The sequence below is a fragment of the Podarcis tiliguerta genome, assembly GCF_965153285.1.
Source record: "Podarcis tiliguerta genome assembly, chromosome: 12".
NCBI classification, from domain to species: Eukaryota; Metazoa; Chordata; class Lepidosauria; order Squamata; family Lacertidae; genus Podarcis; species Podarcis tiliguerta.
In genome coordinates, this window is record NC_139545.1 from 27,468,997 (window position 1) to 27,486,292 (window position 17,296).

Below are 17,296 nucleotides of genomic sequence, written 5' to 3' on the forward strand. Positions count from 1 at the left end.
GGATCTGATGATATGCAGTCATATGTGTACAATGAGCACAGGTAGGGACTTAGCACACATCCCTGTGGGGTACCATTAATGATGTTGTCTCCATGAGTGCTGTTTTATTAATTGTTGTTTTGCTCTTAGTTCATGTGTGTGAGAGTGTGCCCTGTATGATGTTTTATTTTTTATTAACCCCCCCCCCCCCACTTCTATTTCATTTTTTGAAGAAGAAGGAAAGAGTGAGGCTATTTATTTTTAATAAATAAATATGTTAACGGATATCCAACTAAGATATACAAAGAAATAGACCCATCAAAATTAATGGACTCTTGAGTATGACTAACATGAGCCATCACCCACTGTACCAAATGCTAGTCCTATTCTGAGTAGATTCACTGGAAATAATGGACATGACCAACGAAGGGCCATTGGTTTTAATGAGTCTACTCTGAATATAGCATAGTTGGATACTACCAAGAGAATACAGCAATGGAAGATTTAAAAGTTAGCCCCTAGAAATGTGGGCATACACCTTGAACAAGGGCTGGGGCAGTGGGAGAGAGAGCCAATATGTAGTTTTACCACTTTGCTATGACATTTCCCTCCAACGAAGTAATTTTGTCCTGTCTTCCTGACTCCAGTTCGTACATTTTTATGAGCTGACATATGATAAAATGTTCCAATATACAATCCACATATCCTGGAGCAGATCTCACTGAGTATAATGGGACTGATCTGGAATAAATGGGCATTTAACAGTTATATTAAAATATGCTTTTTCATGAAGGTTCCTTGAAAGACTTCAGGTGTTTTCAAACTATGGAAACAATCACCACACTTGTTGGTACAACTAAAACAAGTTTCTCATTGGTCCTTACAGTCATTAGTTAGAGCATTATGGCAAATACCACCCTAGAAGATTTTATTTGGTTATTTACCACTAAACTGAGATGTAAAACCAAGAGCACAAAACAGCAATGCTACACCGCCCTCTAGAGGTGTTTCCTTTAGCAGTAAATTAGGTTTGTTCGTTGTTTTGAGAGCGAATCTGCAAAATTTTCTACCTTGCTATTTCACAACCCATAATTGAGAAATACATTTTGTGATTCATATAAATGGAAATCTCTTTGTTCCAGGAGCAGATTAAAAGCTGCAGAAAAATCAAAGCCATGCTAGGGAGCATTAAAACCCCAGGAAAGCAGAACAGTTCTTAACCAATGTGTAAAACACAGAGGATTTGATGTCAGCTGAAAGAATAAGGGCAAGGCTTTCTACAGAAGTGCTGCCAGCACAGCCTCTCAGAGGTCCAGATGGGCCCAGGCCACTTCCAACATTTGGGGCCCAAACCCACAATCAAAATTTAAAATGACAAATTAACACACACAATCTAAATAAGGTGCATCCACACACAAACACAGTTCAACAACCAAAAGCTGCTTCACTGCTTGCTTCAGACTCACAGCAAGAAATAAAAATGTTCCACATCAAAGCAAGTCTGAGAACTAAACAAAGTAATGGGGGGAAATTGCACAGTTGAAACGTGTCAGATTCTCAAATATTCAGGCTGTAATCCTAACCTCACTTGGGAGTAATTCCTACTGAATTCAACAGAACTTACTAGTGAGTAGACATAGTTAGGACTGCATTGTAAACAGCTGTGCACATGGCATTTAAAAAATATGGTTTGTGGGGCAGGAAAATTTAGAACTTCCTAGCAGTATATGATTATTATCTGCATGCAAAGGATACGCCATTAAACCTGTGCATTGTCTTCATGAAACTTGCTTTCTTGATTAGAGTCACATTTCATGACTTTTGGAAGCCTATAAAGAGTGGGAGAAAATCCCAGGAAGTGGGACTTTTGACAGTACTAATGCAGAGTCAAACTTCGCATATGAATTTTTGTACACATTGATTGGAGAGCTGCATCGCAAAATGCAAAGAATATTTTGAGGAATAGCTGTGTTTTGATTTATTGGTTTAAGAAGTGCAAATTAGGTAGTAGCTTCTCATTAATAACACTGACATTCTCTCCCATCTCTATAAGAAAAGCGAGCCTTCCTTAATCTCAGACTCTTTGAAAAGAAATCAGATAAATCATTTGTAACATCCGACTCCTATGATTTTCTGAAACATCTTACTTGAATTGCTTTTCTGCCAACTGCAAATTTCATACTGGTTCTAGAGTTGCTAAAGAACCTACTACATAAATTCTGACTCAGGCTAGCAGCAAGCTAGGCACTTACTTGTCTTGCCTCTATCCATCATTAAGGGGGAATGACTATTCCAGCTTGTTTGGGCTTCTGTCCAAGCTACCTCTTCACACTGGGCAATACAGAGAGCACCAAAGCAAGCTGTACAGAGTTTTAAGCAAATAGCCAATATCCTGTTACATAACAGAACCACTGAGCATTCCCTCTACTATGAGAAGGGACAAGTTACATTTATCAAGACGGCCATTTGATCACGAGTGATAAATAGTTCATACACAATTTAATGGGAAGTGGATACAACTTAAGTCAATCTTTTAAATATAAATGAGAAGCCTTGGAGGAAACCCAATCCCTCCCAAAGCAGCTTTGAATCTACTCCCCCTTCAGCTATGAAACTGAAAACTGTGGCGCGCACACAGCTTCTGTTGAGATTAGCGACCGGTCAGGAGAGCAGGGCTGCACCTGCAAAGTTGTGTGTTATGACATTGGTTAATAACCTGCATAAATCATAGTCTTTGGGAAAACAAATAAAATAACTCTCAGGGTCCTTTGACACGGGGTGGTTGGGGAAAACACCACAGTTTATTGTGGAAGCTGAACCATTCCAGACGCGGCTACCTGCCTCCTTGTGTAAGCAGAAAATCAAGGTTCTCTACATTCACAAAGCATTTCTGAAGAAATGGGAATAAAGTCTGACATTCAAAGAGAAATATGCAGGGTCTGATCCCAAGATACTTTGGGGCAGTTGCTCTGTTCAAACCAGGCAACATTTGAAAACGTGTCACACTTCCCTGATCTATTCAGTTTCAAAACACTGTGTGTTTACTACTTTCAGACCGAGTTATGTTACTGTAAGAAATATGTGTACAGTCGTACCTCGGAAGTCGATTGGAATCCGTTCCAGAAGTCCATTCAACTTCCGAAACGTTCAAAACCAAAGTGCGGCTTCAGATTGGCTGCAGGAAGCTCTTGCAGCCAATTGGAAGCCCCGTCAGATGTTCGCATTCCAAAAGAACATTCGAAAACCGGAACACTCCCGGGTTTTGATTGTTCAGGAGCCAGAACGTTTGACTCCCAAGGCGTTCAGAAGCCGAGGTACAACTGTATAGGGTTAAACCAGACTTTCTACCTAAGAATAATATTGGAACCAGCTATGGTTGAAACTGTGGTGAAAGCTCACTGGAAGTGGGAGTCTTTTTACTGTAAACTGCTGCCACGGGAAGGAGGGGTCATCAGGATTGGCGCTGTGGCACCTGAAGAGGGGGTTTAATTCTTTCCTTCCATGCCATAATCCTGCTGAAAAACTGACATCCCACAGCAGCTCTGGAGGGAAGCCCAAGGAAGCATCATTCCCTGATGTAATGGACTTGCTAGATGCAGAGAAGTAGCAGGAGGCACCAGATGGCGAACCAGATTTATCTGTTTATTTCTTTAACCTTATTACTTGAGAACTCCTAGCTAAAGTTGATGCTACACTATACCGTAGGTAAAACAACACACGTAAAATAAAACAACACTTGTTATTTGTTTCTGTAAGTATACTGCACGCGGGTTATGTAAAAACTATCCAGCTTTTTAGGAGAGAAAAATAGAGAAGTCTTCCCTTGAGGTCTTGCTCATAAAGTATTTAAATTAAGGCTCTGAAGCGATCTGAACGCAAACAATAACTTCTAGGTCTCAGCACTTCTGTCAGAACTATCATTTGCTTTTGCTTTTTTTAACTCAACAAAAGAGCTCCCACAGCAAGAGCAAACACTGAAACCATTTGAATGTATAACCACACTGCAAAGTGCAATTACATTTTTGAATTTACTCTTATTGCATCTGTAATGCAAATGATTTGTCTCCGGGGGCTGCTCTTTGCACTTGCAGCGAAGCCGCTGAGCACAGGGAACGCTGAGCACGGCATCATGATTCTGACATGGTGTGGCCGGCAGGGGGGGATGTAACACCAAAATAAAAGTGTGGCAATGGGAACCTTTGAAAGAGCAGAGAGATACAACTCTGCATTTATGAACGCAGGTAGTTAACCACCCAGTTCAATTTTCTAAAACGGCAATGGAGCTTTATTTTGCAACCTAGTGTTAAATAGCGCTGAGGACGCTTTTTTCTGGGGAAGTTTCTAAGGTTCCCTTTTCTTTTTCTCACACCCTGCTCTCCCAGGAAAAGGAATTCCACTTTGAAGAAGTTTCTCCAAATGTTCATCAATCACTCTGTAATGGTGGTCACTATCCTGGCAACCCCCTCCGCCAACTATTCCTCAGAATGACACCCAATTCTAGACACAAGCTGGCAAAGGCGCCTTCCAACCACCCTTGCCTCTCCTTTAAATTCTCCTTTGCTGACGAGAAAGTCACTACAACTGTTGCAAAACAACAAAACCTTGTGCAGGTGTGAGGCAGCTGTGGTGACAATGGGTTAATTTCTCCATCTCCTGAAGCCACCAGGACAAATATTGTTGAGTACACATGGCTTGCCCAGAGATGCAAGAAAATAAATAGACATGAAGAGTTGTATCCAATGTAGCACTTAGCAGATCCTTCTATCAGCGCATGGATTTCTCCTTGCGCAGCAGAACAACATGCCCTTCTCCTCCCATCGCCTCCCCAAATCTGTTCTAATCCCTACACTAGCACAAAAATGAGTTGAATACTGCCCCAGTATAACTTGTTTGGGGGATGTGTTGTGCACAGCATTCCACCCACAGGCACAGGAGATTTTTCAACAGGGTTTAGTAGCTCCCCACTTGTGGTAGTTGTCTCCTGAGCTCAGAATAGAAACTTTGGTGGCTCTTAATGCTCACCCTTTATACGAAGGGAGGCCTTAGGACCCCAGGGTTTATCTCCAGTGATCTGAATCTAAGCCCAATAAAAACTCAACTTATTCTCTCCCTCCTCACAGCTACCAGCGGGTCTCCAAATCTCCCACGTATTCTGCTTACCTGGCTACAGATAATGATGATCTATACTGTATCAGAGACATGAAGAACTGGAAAATGCTATGTTGCCATCTAAACAGCAGCGGTCAGGTACCTTGAGAAGGGTACCAGTGGTACCAGTGGTGGGAGGATCAGCCCATTGTGCCCTGGACCCAATATGACTCTGATTGACTTAGAATAAGAATAGTTCTTTGTCTACTCTGCCAATTCAGGTCAAGTTCCTTCACTAACATAAGCATCAAAAGAACAAGTCCTTCCCTAGAGGATAGTTCAATCTAAATGGCAATGGTGGGGGGTAACAATATATGGAAAAAAGTAAAGGAAGAGGCAAATGAGACAAGAGATGACTGAGAGAAATTACAGCACTTAGGTTTGGATTCAGTTGGGGAAGGGGACACAGTGTATCAAAGAAAGGGGACAAAAATAGTATCTACATTCTCTTCCCTTTTCTCTCTGCCACTAGCTTCTCAATTTTGGTCTAATTATGTACGAGATATTTTGTTATGGAGAAACTGGGGGGAGGGGTTGAAAGGGAACAAGGCTCCTTGTTCCCCTTTCATAATTAGCTCAAGAGACACCCAGATGTTTGCTAAAGGCTGCAGAAGCATCATGAAATCAGTGCGACATCGGTGTGTTTCAAGATTTGCCACAGTTCACAACCAATGATCAATCTGTCCCCACCCCCTCCGCACCCATCCATGACCACTTGGCTGGCATCTGGCACCATGTCTGCATCAGCAGAGGCAGCTGGAGCCCTGCCACCGAGTCTGCTCACAGCGCATACCAAAAACAACCAGCTTGTGGGCACTGGGAAGGAGGAACAGGGAGGCAGTAGACACTTACCAATACTGCACATTCCTGGAAAGGGTAGCCAGATGGCTGGTAGGCTGCCAAAGCAGACACGACACATGGCACTCTGGCCATCCTGCTGAGAGAAGCTGCCGTTGGTTTTCGCCATTCTTGGTCCCTGACTGTTTTAAGAATCGACTTAGTGGTTGTGCTGCCTGACAAGGAGCAAAGTGTGGTTGTCTGCATAAGGCAAGGGAAGAGAACTTAGCTGGGGTGTTCCTGAGGGAAGAGAGGAACTGGCTTCGTCAGGGACTTTCCCCTTGTGCTATGGCAGGGAGGGAATAGCTAGCAGTGTTTCTGAAGGATGTTGCAAGTACAGTGGTACCTCTGGCTGCGAACGGGATCCATTCCGGAGTCCCGTTCGCAACATGAGCAGAATGCAACCTGCATCTGCACGTTCGCGCGTCACGATTTGCCATGTCTGCGCATGCATGTGATGTCATTTTGCACATCTGCGCATGTGCGAGCGGCGAAACCCAGAAGTAACCCTTTGCGGTACTTCCGGGTCGCCACGGGATGCAACCTGAAAAAACGTATCATGAAACAAACACAACACGAGTTATGAATGTGGGGGTGGAGGGAAAAAATCTGGTAGGCAAGAAGGTGTAAGCCAGGGATAGGAAACTTTTTTTTTTTAAGCCTGAGAGCTGCATTCCTTTCCAGAAAGCCTTCCAATAACTCAGAGCCTCTGTACGCTTCAGGTTGTTTCTGCTCCCAGCTAAAGGCGCCATCCTTTCCTGCTGGCTTGTTCATATGGGTAGATTCAGTATAACCCGTTGTCATTCCAGTGCTGGATATAAAGCAGGGCTAAAGAACCTTTTTCAGTATTCTTTTCTAGGCTGTCTTCCAAAGGCCATGCCCCAGTAGTGGGCAGTGCAAGAGGCAAATGTTGGTGGAGGCAAAAAAGCAAATTTTACCACTGTGTAGTAGGCTAGTTTCTACACATACCTACACACCTCTCTATCCTCCACTTAGGCAAATGAGAGAAATTACCATAATTCAAGGACATATTCCAGTTAGGTAAACACACCCGGGGTGCAAGGCGTATCCATGAGAGGCATAGCCTGGGGTTGGGGGAGATGTGATGAGGGGGAGTTCTGAGGATCTGGCAGAGAGGCTGGGGGGGGGTCACATTTTGGCCCTGAGCCTGAGGTTTTCTACCTCTGATTTGAGCAAAGTTGTGTTGTATATATTGCTTGCAATGCCTGGATAATCAGAGTGAGATATATGCATGCATTCTGACAGAGGGGATGTATGGATGGGCAGGTGACTATGCCCTATCTTCATGCAACTATAAGAAAAGAGCACTTGACTTTTCCAGCTTGACCTCTAGAATTTTCAAAAATGTGATAGGGAGATAATGACATACATTCTAAATGTTGCACACAATTAGCAACATGCAGCCTGCTGAGCCAGGAAATATAGCAGGATGTTCTAAAATGAGGCAGTATGAGAGGGGATATTTTTGTAAACTGCCCTAGGAATATGACTGAAAGTGGGGCTAAGGGGACTGGTGTGGGTGGGTGCCATGAATGGCATTTCAGGATTGGCTAATCCCCAAGAGTTAGCTTTTTATGCTACAGAATTCTTAAAGCCTTAAATCATTACCTTTGGAAGTTGGCAAGCTAGTTCTTTATCATTTACTTAATATAACGGTCAGCCTCTTTTATCAATGGATTAGAAGTTACAAATCTGCCAGACAATTGAAGCACTCTAGGACTTGTTCCAGGGAAACAAATGGAACAGCTACGGGTTTCCTTGTCTTTCACTAGCATTATGTACGTGTAACTGTGCAGCTTATAGCCCAAAACAAGTCAATTGGTTTTATGAGCTCTGACATTCTGATATACTGAAGCCATGGGTCTCAGTGCCCCAACATTCCTGGGAAAGGGCCTATGTACAATTTTGTTATGTCACTGAACACCTTGCAAGTTCCAGAAAAAAGTCAGGAGTTCAAGAAGCTGCCTTATGCCCAGGGCTTTTTTTCAGCCAGAACTCACCTGAACTCAGTTCCAGCACCTTTCAGGTGAGCACCATTGCCATTATAAGAGAACAGGGGAGGTGTTCATCATGAGTTCTGGACCTCTGTTTCTAGAAAAATAGCACTGTTTATACCAAGTCAAACTACTTGTCCACCTAGCCCAATACTGTCTAATCGGACTGGCAGCAACCATCTAGGGTCAAGCTGCAAACTGCCCCAAGGTACTGCATGCTAATATATTTTCTTCCTTTAAAAAAAAAAAATTATTAAAGGTTTTATTTGCTTACGAAAGTACATGCATTGTCTCTTTTTTTCATGTCGTAGAGTCTTTTCTATCTATCAGTTGCATTCGATGTGAGACCTTAGTGTTGTATACAGTATAATCATCTTAGGTCCCTTCTGCACCACACAGTTAAAGTGGCATTATACCCCTTTAAACAGTCATGGCTTCCGCCAAAGAATCCTGGGAGCTGCAATTTGTTAAAAGTGCTGCGAGTTGTCAGAGATTTCCACCACCCTCACAAAGCCGCAGTTCCCAAAGTAGTTTAATAATAAATTTGGGGGGGCTCTGGGGAAGCCATAACTATTGATACTGTTTTAAGTGTATACTGCAGAATGGAGCCTTAGAGTCAGGCAGCTTTTCCAAGGCACTTCCAAGACTCCCCCCCCCCCCATATAGGAATTCCACAGTGACACCAACTTACACCATTCATATTCAATGCATAGAACAATTAGTTTCAAATGTTCTAATTTGATGATGCTACAAGCCCGGGAGAGCCTGGATGCTGTGTTTCAATGCGGCAAAAATGGTGCACTGCTAAGACCATAGATGTTCACAGAACAGGGAAGAAGACATTCATTCCACCAACTGAAGTAAACTCTCAGCCACTTTTTTTTTTAAGGGAGTATTATGCATTTTTAAAAAACGAATTTTCCTGCAGTATGTACCGCACTGATCACAGTCACATTGTATGTCTCCATGTGTGTGCTTCAAATATTACAATACAAAAAGGCATCTCTTCAGGGGGGAGAAAAACCACATGAAATTGGGTTGGGAGGTAGCCTGGGAAACACGATTACCTTGGCAATAACCTAGGGGTGTACTGCTTTGAGGGAGCATATTATTTCCCAAGCCAAAAAGATATGTATCTGCTTTTTAAAAAGAGAGTGAGGAAAGCTGCCATAAGGAACTGCAGGTTTCAGCAACGTGATTGGAAAAAGGCCTCTGTGTTCATAATTTCACTTTCAATGCCACGTTCATGCAGCAAGCAGTTTCAAATGTAAATATGCTTGAACAAATTCAGTGCCACAAAGGAGAGACTTTTTGAAATTACTGCTACCACATTATGACTTTATTTCGCAAAGGGATTTGAAGACATTTAAAAAGGCCTTCTAGAAAAGCTGAGTTGGTTTCACACACAGAGAGAGAGAGAGAGAGAGAGAGAGAGAGAGAGAGAGAGAGAGAGAGAGAGCTTTTTTAAACAAAGCAATGTGGGATATAGAACGTGCTTATCTCCACAGCAGTCATTTGGGATAGAATCAGAATTTAAATAGGATGCAAAAAAAAAAAAAAAAAAAGCTACTTTTCAAGGGATAAATTAATGTGAAATTTCTCAGGAGGAAAAATAAGAAGAAAAGGCAGCTGTTTGGTTTACCATATCAAAAAAGAAAGGAAATACTTGATTACACTGCACCCATGGTTTAAAGTTAAGCTAAGGCAGCACAAGTCTGACTGGTAAACATCATTTAGCTCATTCTTAAGAAGCTTAGGGAATGCCACTGTTAAAATGTTTTGCAGCACATTCCTGCAACAGCCAATAGGATGGAGGGAAGTTAAGTGCATATGAAAGAAATCAGAAAAAAGAGCTTGAATCGCTTTTTGAAAAAATGAACACCCTTCTCAAAGGATTTGCTACTTCAATCCATGAAGATGTGTCCCTGAACTGCATCGGTGTGAGTATCATCATGAAATAGGGAGACTTTCCTTGTTATGACTTTATTAAATCCAAAGCATATTATATGAAAGCATTAGATTTACCAGAAGCTTGTTCAGCACCTGAGGTCCTCAGAACAAATCCAGCTCCTTTATTTTAATGCAACAGCAATTCTTTATCTTTCTCCTTGTGATTGTTAAATACGGCAAATGTCATTATTTATAAGACTACTTAATTAAAGTTGCTAGTTGCCGCAATACCAAATGGTCTCTGGGCAACTCACAACAATTTTAAACCATATTAAATTTTAAAGCAACGACAACAACATTATAATATTACAAAAAGCATGATCAGCAGTTCAATAATTAAGACATATCTCATGTAATCAAATATCTGGGAGAAGGAGGGATAAAATAAATGCAAAAAAAAACCCCAATAACCTGTCCACTACCAGTTTCCAATCAGTTTTAAAACCATGAATTAGACACACAGAGACACAACAAAAAAATAAAAAGACACTTTTAAAAAGAAAGGTTGTTTTCTGCTGCTCCAGAGAAGCGGACACGGAGCAATGGATCCAAACTACAAGAAAGAAGATTCCACCTAAACATTAGGAAGAACTTCCTGACAGTAAGAGCTGTTCGACAGTGGAATTTGCTGCCAAGGAGTGTGGTGGAGTCTCCTTCTTTGGAGGTCTTTAAGCAGAGGCTTGACAACCATATGTCAGGAGTGCTCTGATGGTGTTTCCTGCTTGGCAGGGGGTTGGACTCGATGGCCCTTGTGGTCTCTTCCAACTCTATGATTCTATGACTGGTTCCAATTAGGTTATGCAGCCTTGGCCTAGATTCAATTAAACCAGTGTGCTAGTGGAAGTCTACGCAAACCTCCTGATAGCTAGTGGCACCCCCCAGCCCCCACCTAAGACTTGTTCCTAAATGCTTTTTGCTTGTTTCCAAAAGCAAACATCCTCTGTGACCACAGATGAAAAAAGGACCATTGTATTTTGCTATTAATAAAAATACAGAAGTGTTGAAAAGGGATGTATGAGACCCAGCTGGTTTCACTATACTTGTCCTCCCTCCCTCCCACCACCACACATCAGAGCACAAGTTAAAGGCACTTTTGGTCATGAAAGGATGGTCCCCAATTTCCATTGACTCTCCGATCTGGCATCAGTTCCCCACACCATATGAGACCATGTGAAGGTACATCATGCACTCCCAAGTGTTACAACATGGGATGGAGAGGTGAGGGAGGCATGGCACATTGGTAGGGCAAATGCTTTGCATACAAAAGATCACAGGTTCAATCCCTAACATCTCCAGTTGTAGGAGATGCTGGGAGACACACCTGCACAAGACCTCCAAAGCCACCGCCAAACAAAATAGTCAATATTAGGACAGATGGACCAGCAGTCTCACTCAGTACACGGTAGCTTCAAATACTCACTAAAGAGGCAGCCACAGATTTACTTGTATTTATTTAGAAGTGCCACCAATGGTTGACGGAGAATGGTATGCGCAGCCTGGTCCAGGATCTTAATCACCCTACCTAAGGATCCTGTTACGAACCCCTACATTATGATGGAGCTCAACGGTGCCAACTGGAATTTCTGGGATTTCACACACACATACACCCCAGTGAACTCTGAATAGACAACTATTCTTTACATTCCTTTTGAATGCAAGTCTTAAAGTAAAGCCTTCCTATACAATGACACAACAGGTCCGTACTGGAAAAAATGTAAACTTCTTTTGAAGTTTAAGTTTAGAGTCATTTGGAAATTGGAGCTAACCTCTATGCAACTTTCTGATTTTCTACAGATACTCAGAATGGAACAGATCTCATGAAAAGGCCCAACGACAATCTATCTCTACTAAGGGACTTTTGCAAGTCTCAGATTCCCATAAATACTGAGACGTCGCTCTCAGCCTTGCCTTCCTGGAAACATCTAAACAGAATCTGAAAGATGTTGTAACTCAGAACCTGTCTTCTGGAAAGAACTCTGCAACTTGTATCATAGGATCAGTAAAAGCTGGTGCCAGTTGTGACTAGTAGGAGAGAAGCCAGGGGCCCAAAATTAATAGAATCAAGTCAAGGATAGGTGGAGCCAACTAATTCTGGTTATGTTCCCATTCTCTTCCCTGCTGAATTCCACAAAGGAAGGAAGAAGCTGACAGCCATTGCTACTTCATTGACTGGTCTTAAGTAAGGGGGCAGGCAGGTAGGTGCTACCTAAGGGCAGACTAGGGGGGGGGGCAGTGCCCCACATGCTCTAATGGACCATCCTCCATCCTGCTTATTATGAGGGGCTGCAGTTATTACTCCCAAAAGGAAACGAGGAGACTTCCAGCACTGCTGAAATGTACTGCTGAATTTTCAAAGAGAAGAAGACAAACTCACCCAGCAAAGGGCAAATGGACCAAAGAGCAGAAGACAACTTTTCTTCTATCCATTCAGAAAACACAAATTCTTGCTCCTTGGATCTCATCACATTTAAAGCCAGCAGCTTCTATATGTCACTGAAGCAAACTGTGATAGATTGAAGTTCTTCACCATTCCACTAACTCCTTAATTCCACTACCGCCTTAATTGCCACAGGGAAAAAGAAATTGCCATCATACTTCAAACATCTAAGATTAATAACAAATGCAGAGGATAATTAAATGGGGAGATTTAAACTCAACTAAATTCATCCATTTATTACACACTTGGTTGCCTGACTAAAATTAGGTAACTAATCTGAATATGACTGATGAGAAATAATAGTCATGAAAGAACATTTTTTTATTTTTAAAAAAGCACAGGACAAAGATAAGTACTTGCCCTAAGTGCAATTTTTGCTCTTGTTTACAAAGACATCCCATCTTGCATTGTATGTGGTATGTGTGATTGCAACGCATAAATGGAGCACACTGTTAATTAGTCAACACAAGCAGGATCATTTGTTTTTGCTCATGTTTAGGCTTTGATCTAAATTTCTCTTGCAATTCCTGTCAAGATTGTTTGTCACACTTTCACACAATAAGTGAGCAGTAGCGGAACTGCGAAGCCCATATCCAGCCGCTTCTGCTTGACTCGTCTTGCGCTATGTGTCTTGAAGGATAGGAAGGTAGCATTTGATGCTCTGCCTCAAGCAGCAAGGTGTCTTTCCGGAAGGCACATCTGAAATCTCCTTTCCCAGGCCACTTGGAAAAAGACAGAGGTTGCATTGCAACTGGTAGAGGGACACCAGTGAACACAAAGACGGGCTCCATTTGGGACTGTTAGAACAGGAGCTATGTTCACTGCCACCAGCTGCTGGGAACTGCAAGTGGGAAGGCTGATGTTGGGCTAGATGGGCCTTTGGCCTGATCCAGCCTGGTTCTCTTTACGTTCTCAAGGGTTCCTTTTGCCCCCTCCAAGGGTCTCTTGTAGGATGGGTTCCTTAATAAGACATCTGCTAATGAAAGCTGCCTTTAACTGTGGTGGTGACATTCTGCAGAAATTTCTCAAACAAAAGTGCTCCAGGCCACGTTTTGGAAACAAAAATATATCAAACTCAGCAAAAAAATACTTTAGAAAATGTTGGGAAGGAAATTGTCTTTACCATTCTTTTTTTTTTAATGTTCAAGGAACGTAGAATGAAAATAAGAGCTGATAGTTTCTGGAACGTTTTCTATACTCAGAGTTTTGCTTTTGATGTTGCCAGCTTCATATAGCTAGGAAGACATGTGTGACTGAGCGCCATGGGAGAGTACAAAAAGAAACTGGAAATAAGCTCCTGTGTTTAGAAAAAAAATTACCACGGCCTGAGCAGAGGGTTTGCGACTGAACAAAGCCGTTGTGAAGAAGCCATGCCCATGGAAGAGAACATTTTGTGGTGGATGTGGCTGCTGGTGGCACATGGATTGCTAATGCTAGTAATAGAACTGCCAAGTGTCCTAGAGAAATCATAGACAGAGATAAGCCAGGGAAGCAGAGCAGAGGAGTGTGGAGAAACAAAGCAGAGCCAGGGAGACTCTGTTGTTCAGGGAAAGTCCCAGTCTAAACAGGGAGACTTTTATAGCCCTTTCTGTCCTGGTGGACCCAAAAGCGAGCTGGGGTGGGAATTCCAAAAGCTCACTGGAGAGGGCAACCACACATCCAACCCAAGATTGGTTCTGACCCTGGTGCGCACACAGAAATTCCTCTCTCAATTTCACTCTGCTAGTGCAGTTGTTACCTTCTGTTCAAGATTTAAGAAGTAGAAGGTGGAATATGAGATTCCCAATGAACGCCACTGTCAGGGAACTGCCATCAGCTCAGAGGCGAGAGGTGGAAGGACAGTTGGGTTACAGGGAGCCTCCAAAGATCATGAGAAATAGCACTTCCTCCATGGAGAAAGGAAGCCACGTCGCCAGTGGGGAAGGGATGCAGGGCTGAGAGGATGCAAGGGAGAGCCAGAGCACCGAGCAGGAGCAAAGAGGGGGGGGGAGGCAGGTCCCCCTTTGCCCACGCCCTCTCTGTGCAGTCGGAGGCATAGAATGGGGGTCAAGAGACTACTCTGCTGGGGAAAGTTTAAGGACCGCCCACTCCCAGATTCTGCTAGTGACTGAGCAAGACATGGAATTGAGACGTTCTGCACTGTGAATGTTTTTGCACCGATAATAAAGCCTTTGAAAAGACCAGCAAGGGTCTTGCCTGTTTGCTCTCGAGCAACCACGCCAGCACACATAACAGTCACCCTAGGTAGAATCATGGTGCTGAGGCAACATTTCAAAAGGTCCCATAGAAGGTAGGTATTTCTGAGCCCTTCTACTTCTTATATATGTAAAAGGTGTGTTATTACCATGGGACTGTGGCCTGTCTCCAAATATGTGAGTTTAGTCCATGTTGTTCTGGTAGTATCAAAGGATTGAAATTTGCATCCTGGGGCAAACTAGCATTGCCAAGTTGTATTTCAAGAACGTGGGCACTGGGGATGGCTCATATAAAGAGTTTCACGGGAATGTGGTCCTTATTTTCTATGTAGGTATCTGATACAAACAAAGCCTGTACAAAATGTGAACCACTAACCCAGGGGTAGAAATCTTTTTTTCAGCTGAAGGGCTGCATTGCATTCTGGGCACTCTTTTGAGGGCCACATGTCAATGGTGAGGCTGCTCATAAATTACTGTGTTTGTACAATTTGCTAATTTCCACACATACGCACACCACACACTGTTCTCCAACAAGAGGCATGGTCAGAGTTCAGGGATTTATTCTAGCTAGGCATAAAACACTGAGGCTGTGAAGCAGGTCAAATGAAAGATTTCCGAGGCCCAGATGTTGAGGCCCCCAGCCAGAGTTTTCACATAACTGTAGTAAGCCATAAGCAGCACCCCATTTAGGCTCAATCAATTTCTAAGGCTAAATGAATCTACTGCCTTTCTAGGACTGCAAAAATGGTGGAATTCTCAACCACTTCCCAGGCCCCATTGGTTGGGTGATGGGTTGCATTAGGTCATAAACAATACAGGCCTAAGAATAAGAATAGATGTTTCAAGTAATGTAAAGCCTTTGGAACTTTGCAGGCTGGTCAGAAATAGTATAAAGACAGCAAGAACCAAAGTGTTCTGTAGGTCGGTGCAAGGATAGATGCCATGCTGGGAAACCCTAGCAGAGAAGTGAAACTTCAAGCAGCAGTTATTCTGAGTTCTGCAGTTCTAGGAGTGTTGGGCAAAGTTCATTTGTTCCACACTTGTCTCCTGTGATAACATTTCACAAAGGTTGCAGCAGCAAATATTACAAGCATGCACCTCATACTCTTCAGATCATACCATCATGTGCCTTGCTTTTGGTGGTACATTACATGGAAATCATTTTTGGGATCTCTGGACACGAAAAACAAAGTTTTGGGGAACAGGTTTATGCTAGGACCTAAAATGAAAGTCCCAAATAGATATGCAGGTAAGAAACTTGGGGATGAACTTTGCAATCCACAGCATCAATTCAAAGAAACAAAGTAATGGCCTCAGGAACAACACTGTGAAATGTAATGGTAAACAGAGATACATGCAATCCTGGAAACAAACATAATTGTCTTTTTATTAGAACTGGGAAGCGAAAATGAGAATAAGGGGAAATGAATGGAGCTAATCAGGCAAAGCTAGATTCAGTTGGCAGCCTGAAAAGCAAATACGCACAGTGAAAGTATTTTTTTTTAAAGAAAATAGTAATTCCATTATAATAATAGTTATGCACACATGCTATATGTATGGCTCTAATCCATCCAAAATGTTGTCTCAGCACTCACACCTCTGTGCCAGAATGTTTTCACTGCATTGTTTCAACTTCCTTCTCACACACACACAAAGGTGAAAAGTTACCATTAAAATAGGTTAAAATAACTCCAGAGGTTTGGAGAGAAGAAACATAAGCCACAAAGGTTCTGCTAAAACTCACTCTTTCGTCAACCCACCCTATTGGGCTCACTTCATCAAGAGGGTGTGTTTTATATATATTGGCAGACTGAGGTATTAAGAAAATGAATCTCAACATGAAATGAACTTTCTGCCTTTTTCAGATTGGGCAGGATTATTACATATTTTGGATATTAAAACTGCAAAAGTGAAATAAATCTTTTCTATAGACACATTATATACAAAATATAGACACCATGAAAACACAGAGCAGGATGCTACTTCCCCAGTGTACACCTAAGGGAACTGGGAGGGAGGAGAGGATGCTGATAGCCACCTCACATATTCCAGGATCAAAACGGGTGAATTTAAATCTTGAGGAAAATAACATTGCCAGCTCACATTAACAATGAAAGTAATCTATCAATCCTGACATCAAGCCGTGACAGGAAAGAGTCAAGGGTCAAAAAGATCAAGGGTCAAAGGAGCTTGTGGTTGGCACTTTGGGCCTCTCCATCAAAAGCAACACACCTTCTGGCCTAATTTTATCCTCATGAAGACTTGAGATGCATATGAGAACGTGGTTTTCTCCAGACCAGTTCTTCTGACACCTCCAAATCTATATTTTATGAGAATCTGTCTAGCTGATACAAGCTGTTGCTTTGGAAAGTTTTGTTTGAAGAATATTCCAAGTTTGAACGGGGCAGGGGGTTTCCCCACAGGTTCATTCATGGGCAGTCCCATTTACCTCAGTGGGTGTAACATATGCTTTCTGGGCTGTTTGAGATATGCCTTCTGAGTGATCTGCAAATTTCCGTATGCCTATAATTTCCAACTGCACTATGCAACTGGTAGTCAGAAATTACTGCGGTGCTATTACTCAGTCACTTGATTACACTGCAATTTCTGTAAAAGCAAGCTGATAACTGTTTAAGGGCTGGGTAATTTATACATTTGTTGTTAACTACTTTAGGATTACCTAATGCTTGAGAGAAAATCATAGGCATAACAGGCCTTCCCTTTTGCAGAACAGG

At 42.4% G+C, this 17,296-nt stretch overlaps 1 protein-coding gene and 1 long non-coding RNA gene across 6 annotated transcripts in view; one reads left to right on the top strand and one right to left on the bottom strand.

Moving 5' to 3' along the window:
• The window catches only part of HDAC9 (histone deacetylase 9), a 423,892-nt gene that overhangs the window by 312,818 nt on the left and 93,778 nt on the right, over positions 1-17,296 (bottom strand). The window contains exon 1 of one of the 5 annotated variants that reach the window (XM_083405344.1): positions 5,991-6,146. The exons of 1 other annotated variant lie outside the window; for it this stretch is intronic. In XM_083405344.1, coding sequence (XP_083261470.1) covers positions 5,991-6,060 — 70 coding nt within the window. In that variant the 5' untranslated portion in view covers positions 6,061-6,146. Of the gene's footprint in view, positions 1-5,979; positions 6,147-17,296 lie in introns of those variants that run through there. 3 more of the 5 variants (XM_083405343.1, XM_083405345.1, XM_083405347.1) reach the window with 3 other exon arrangements.
• Positions 1-17,296, top strand: part of LOC310660671 — a 365,222-nt gene that overhangs the window by 61,174 nt on the left and 286,752 nt on the right. The gene's annotated exons all lie outside the window — the stretch shown is intronic.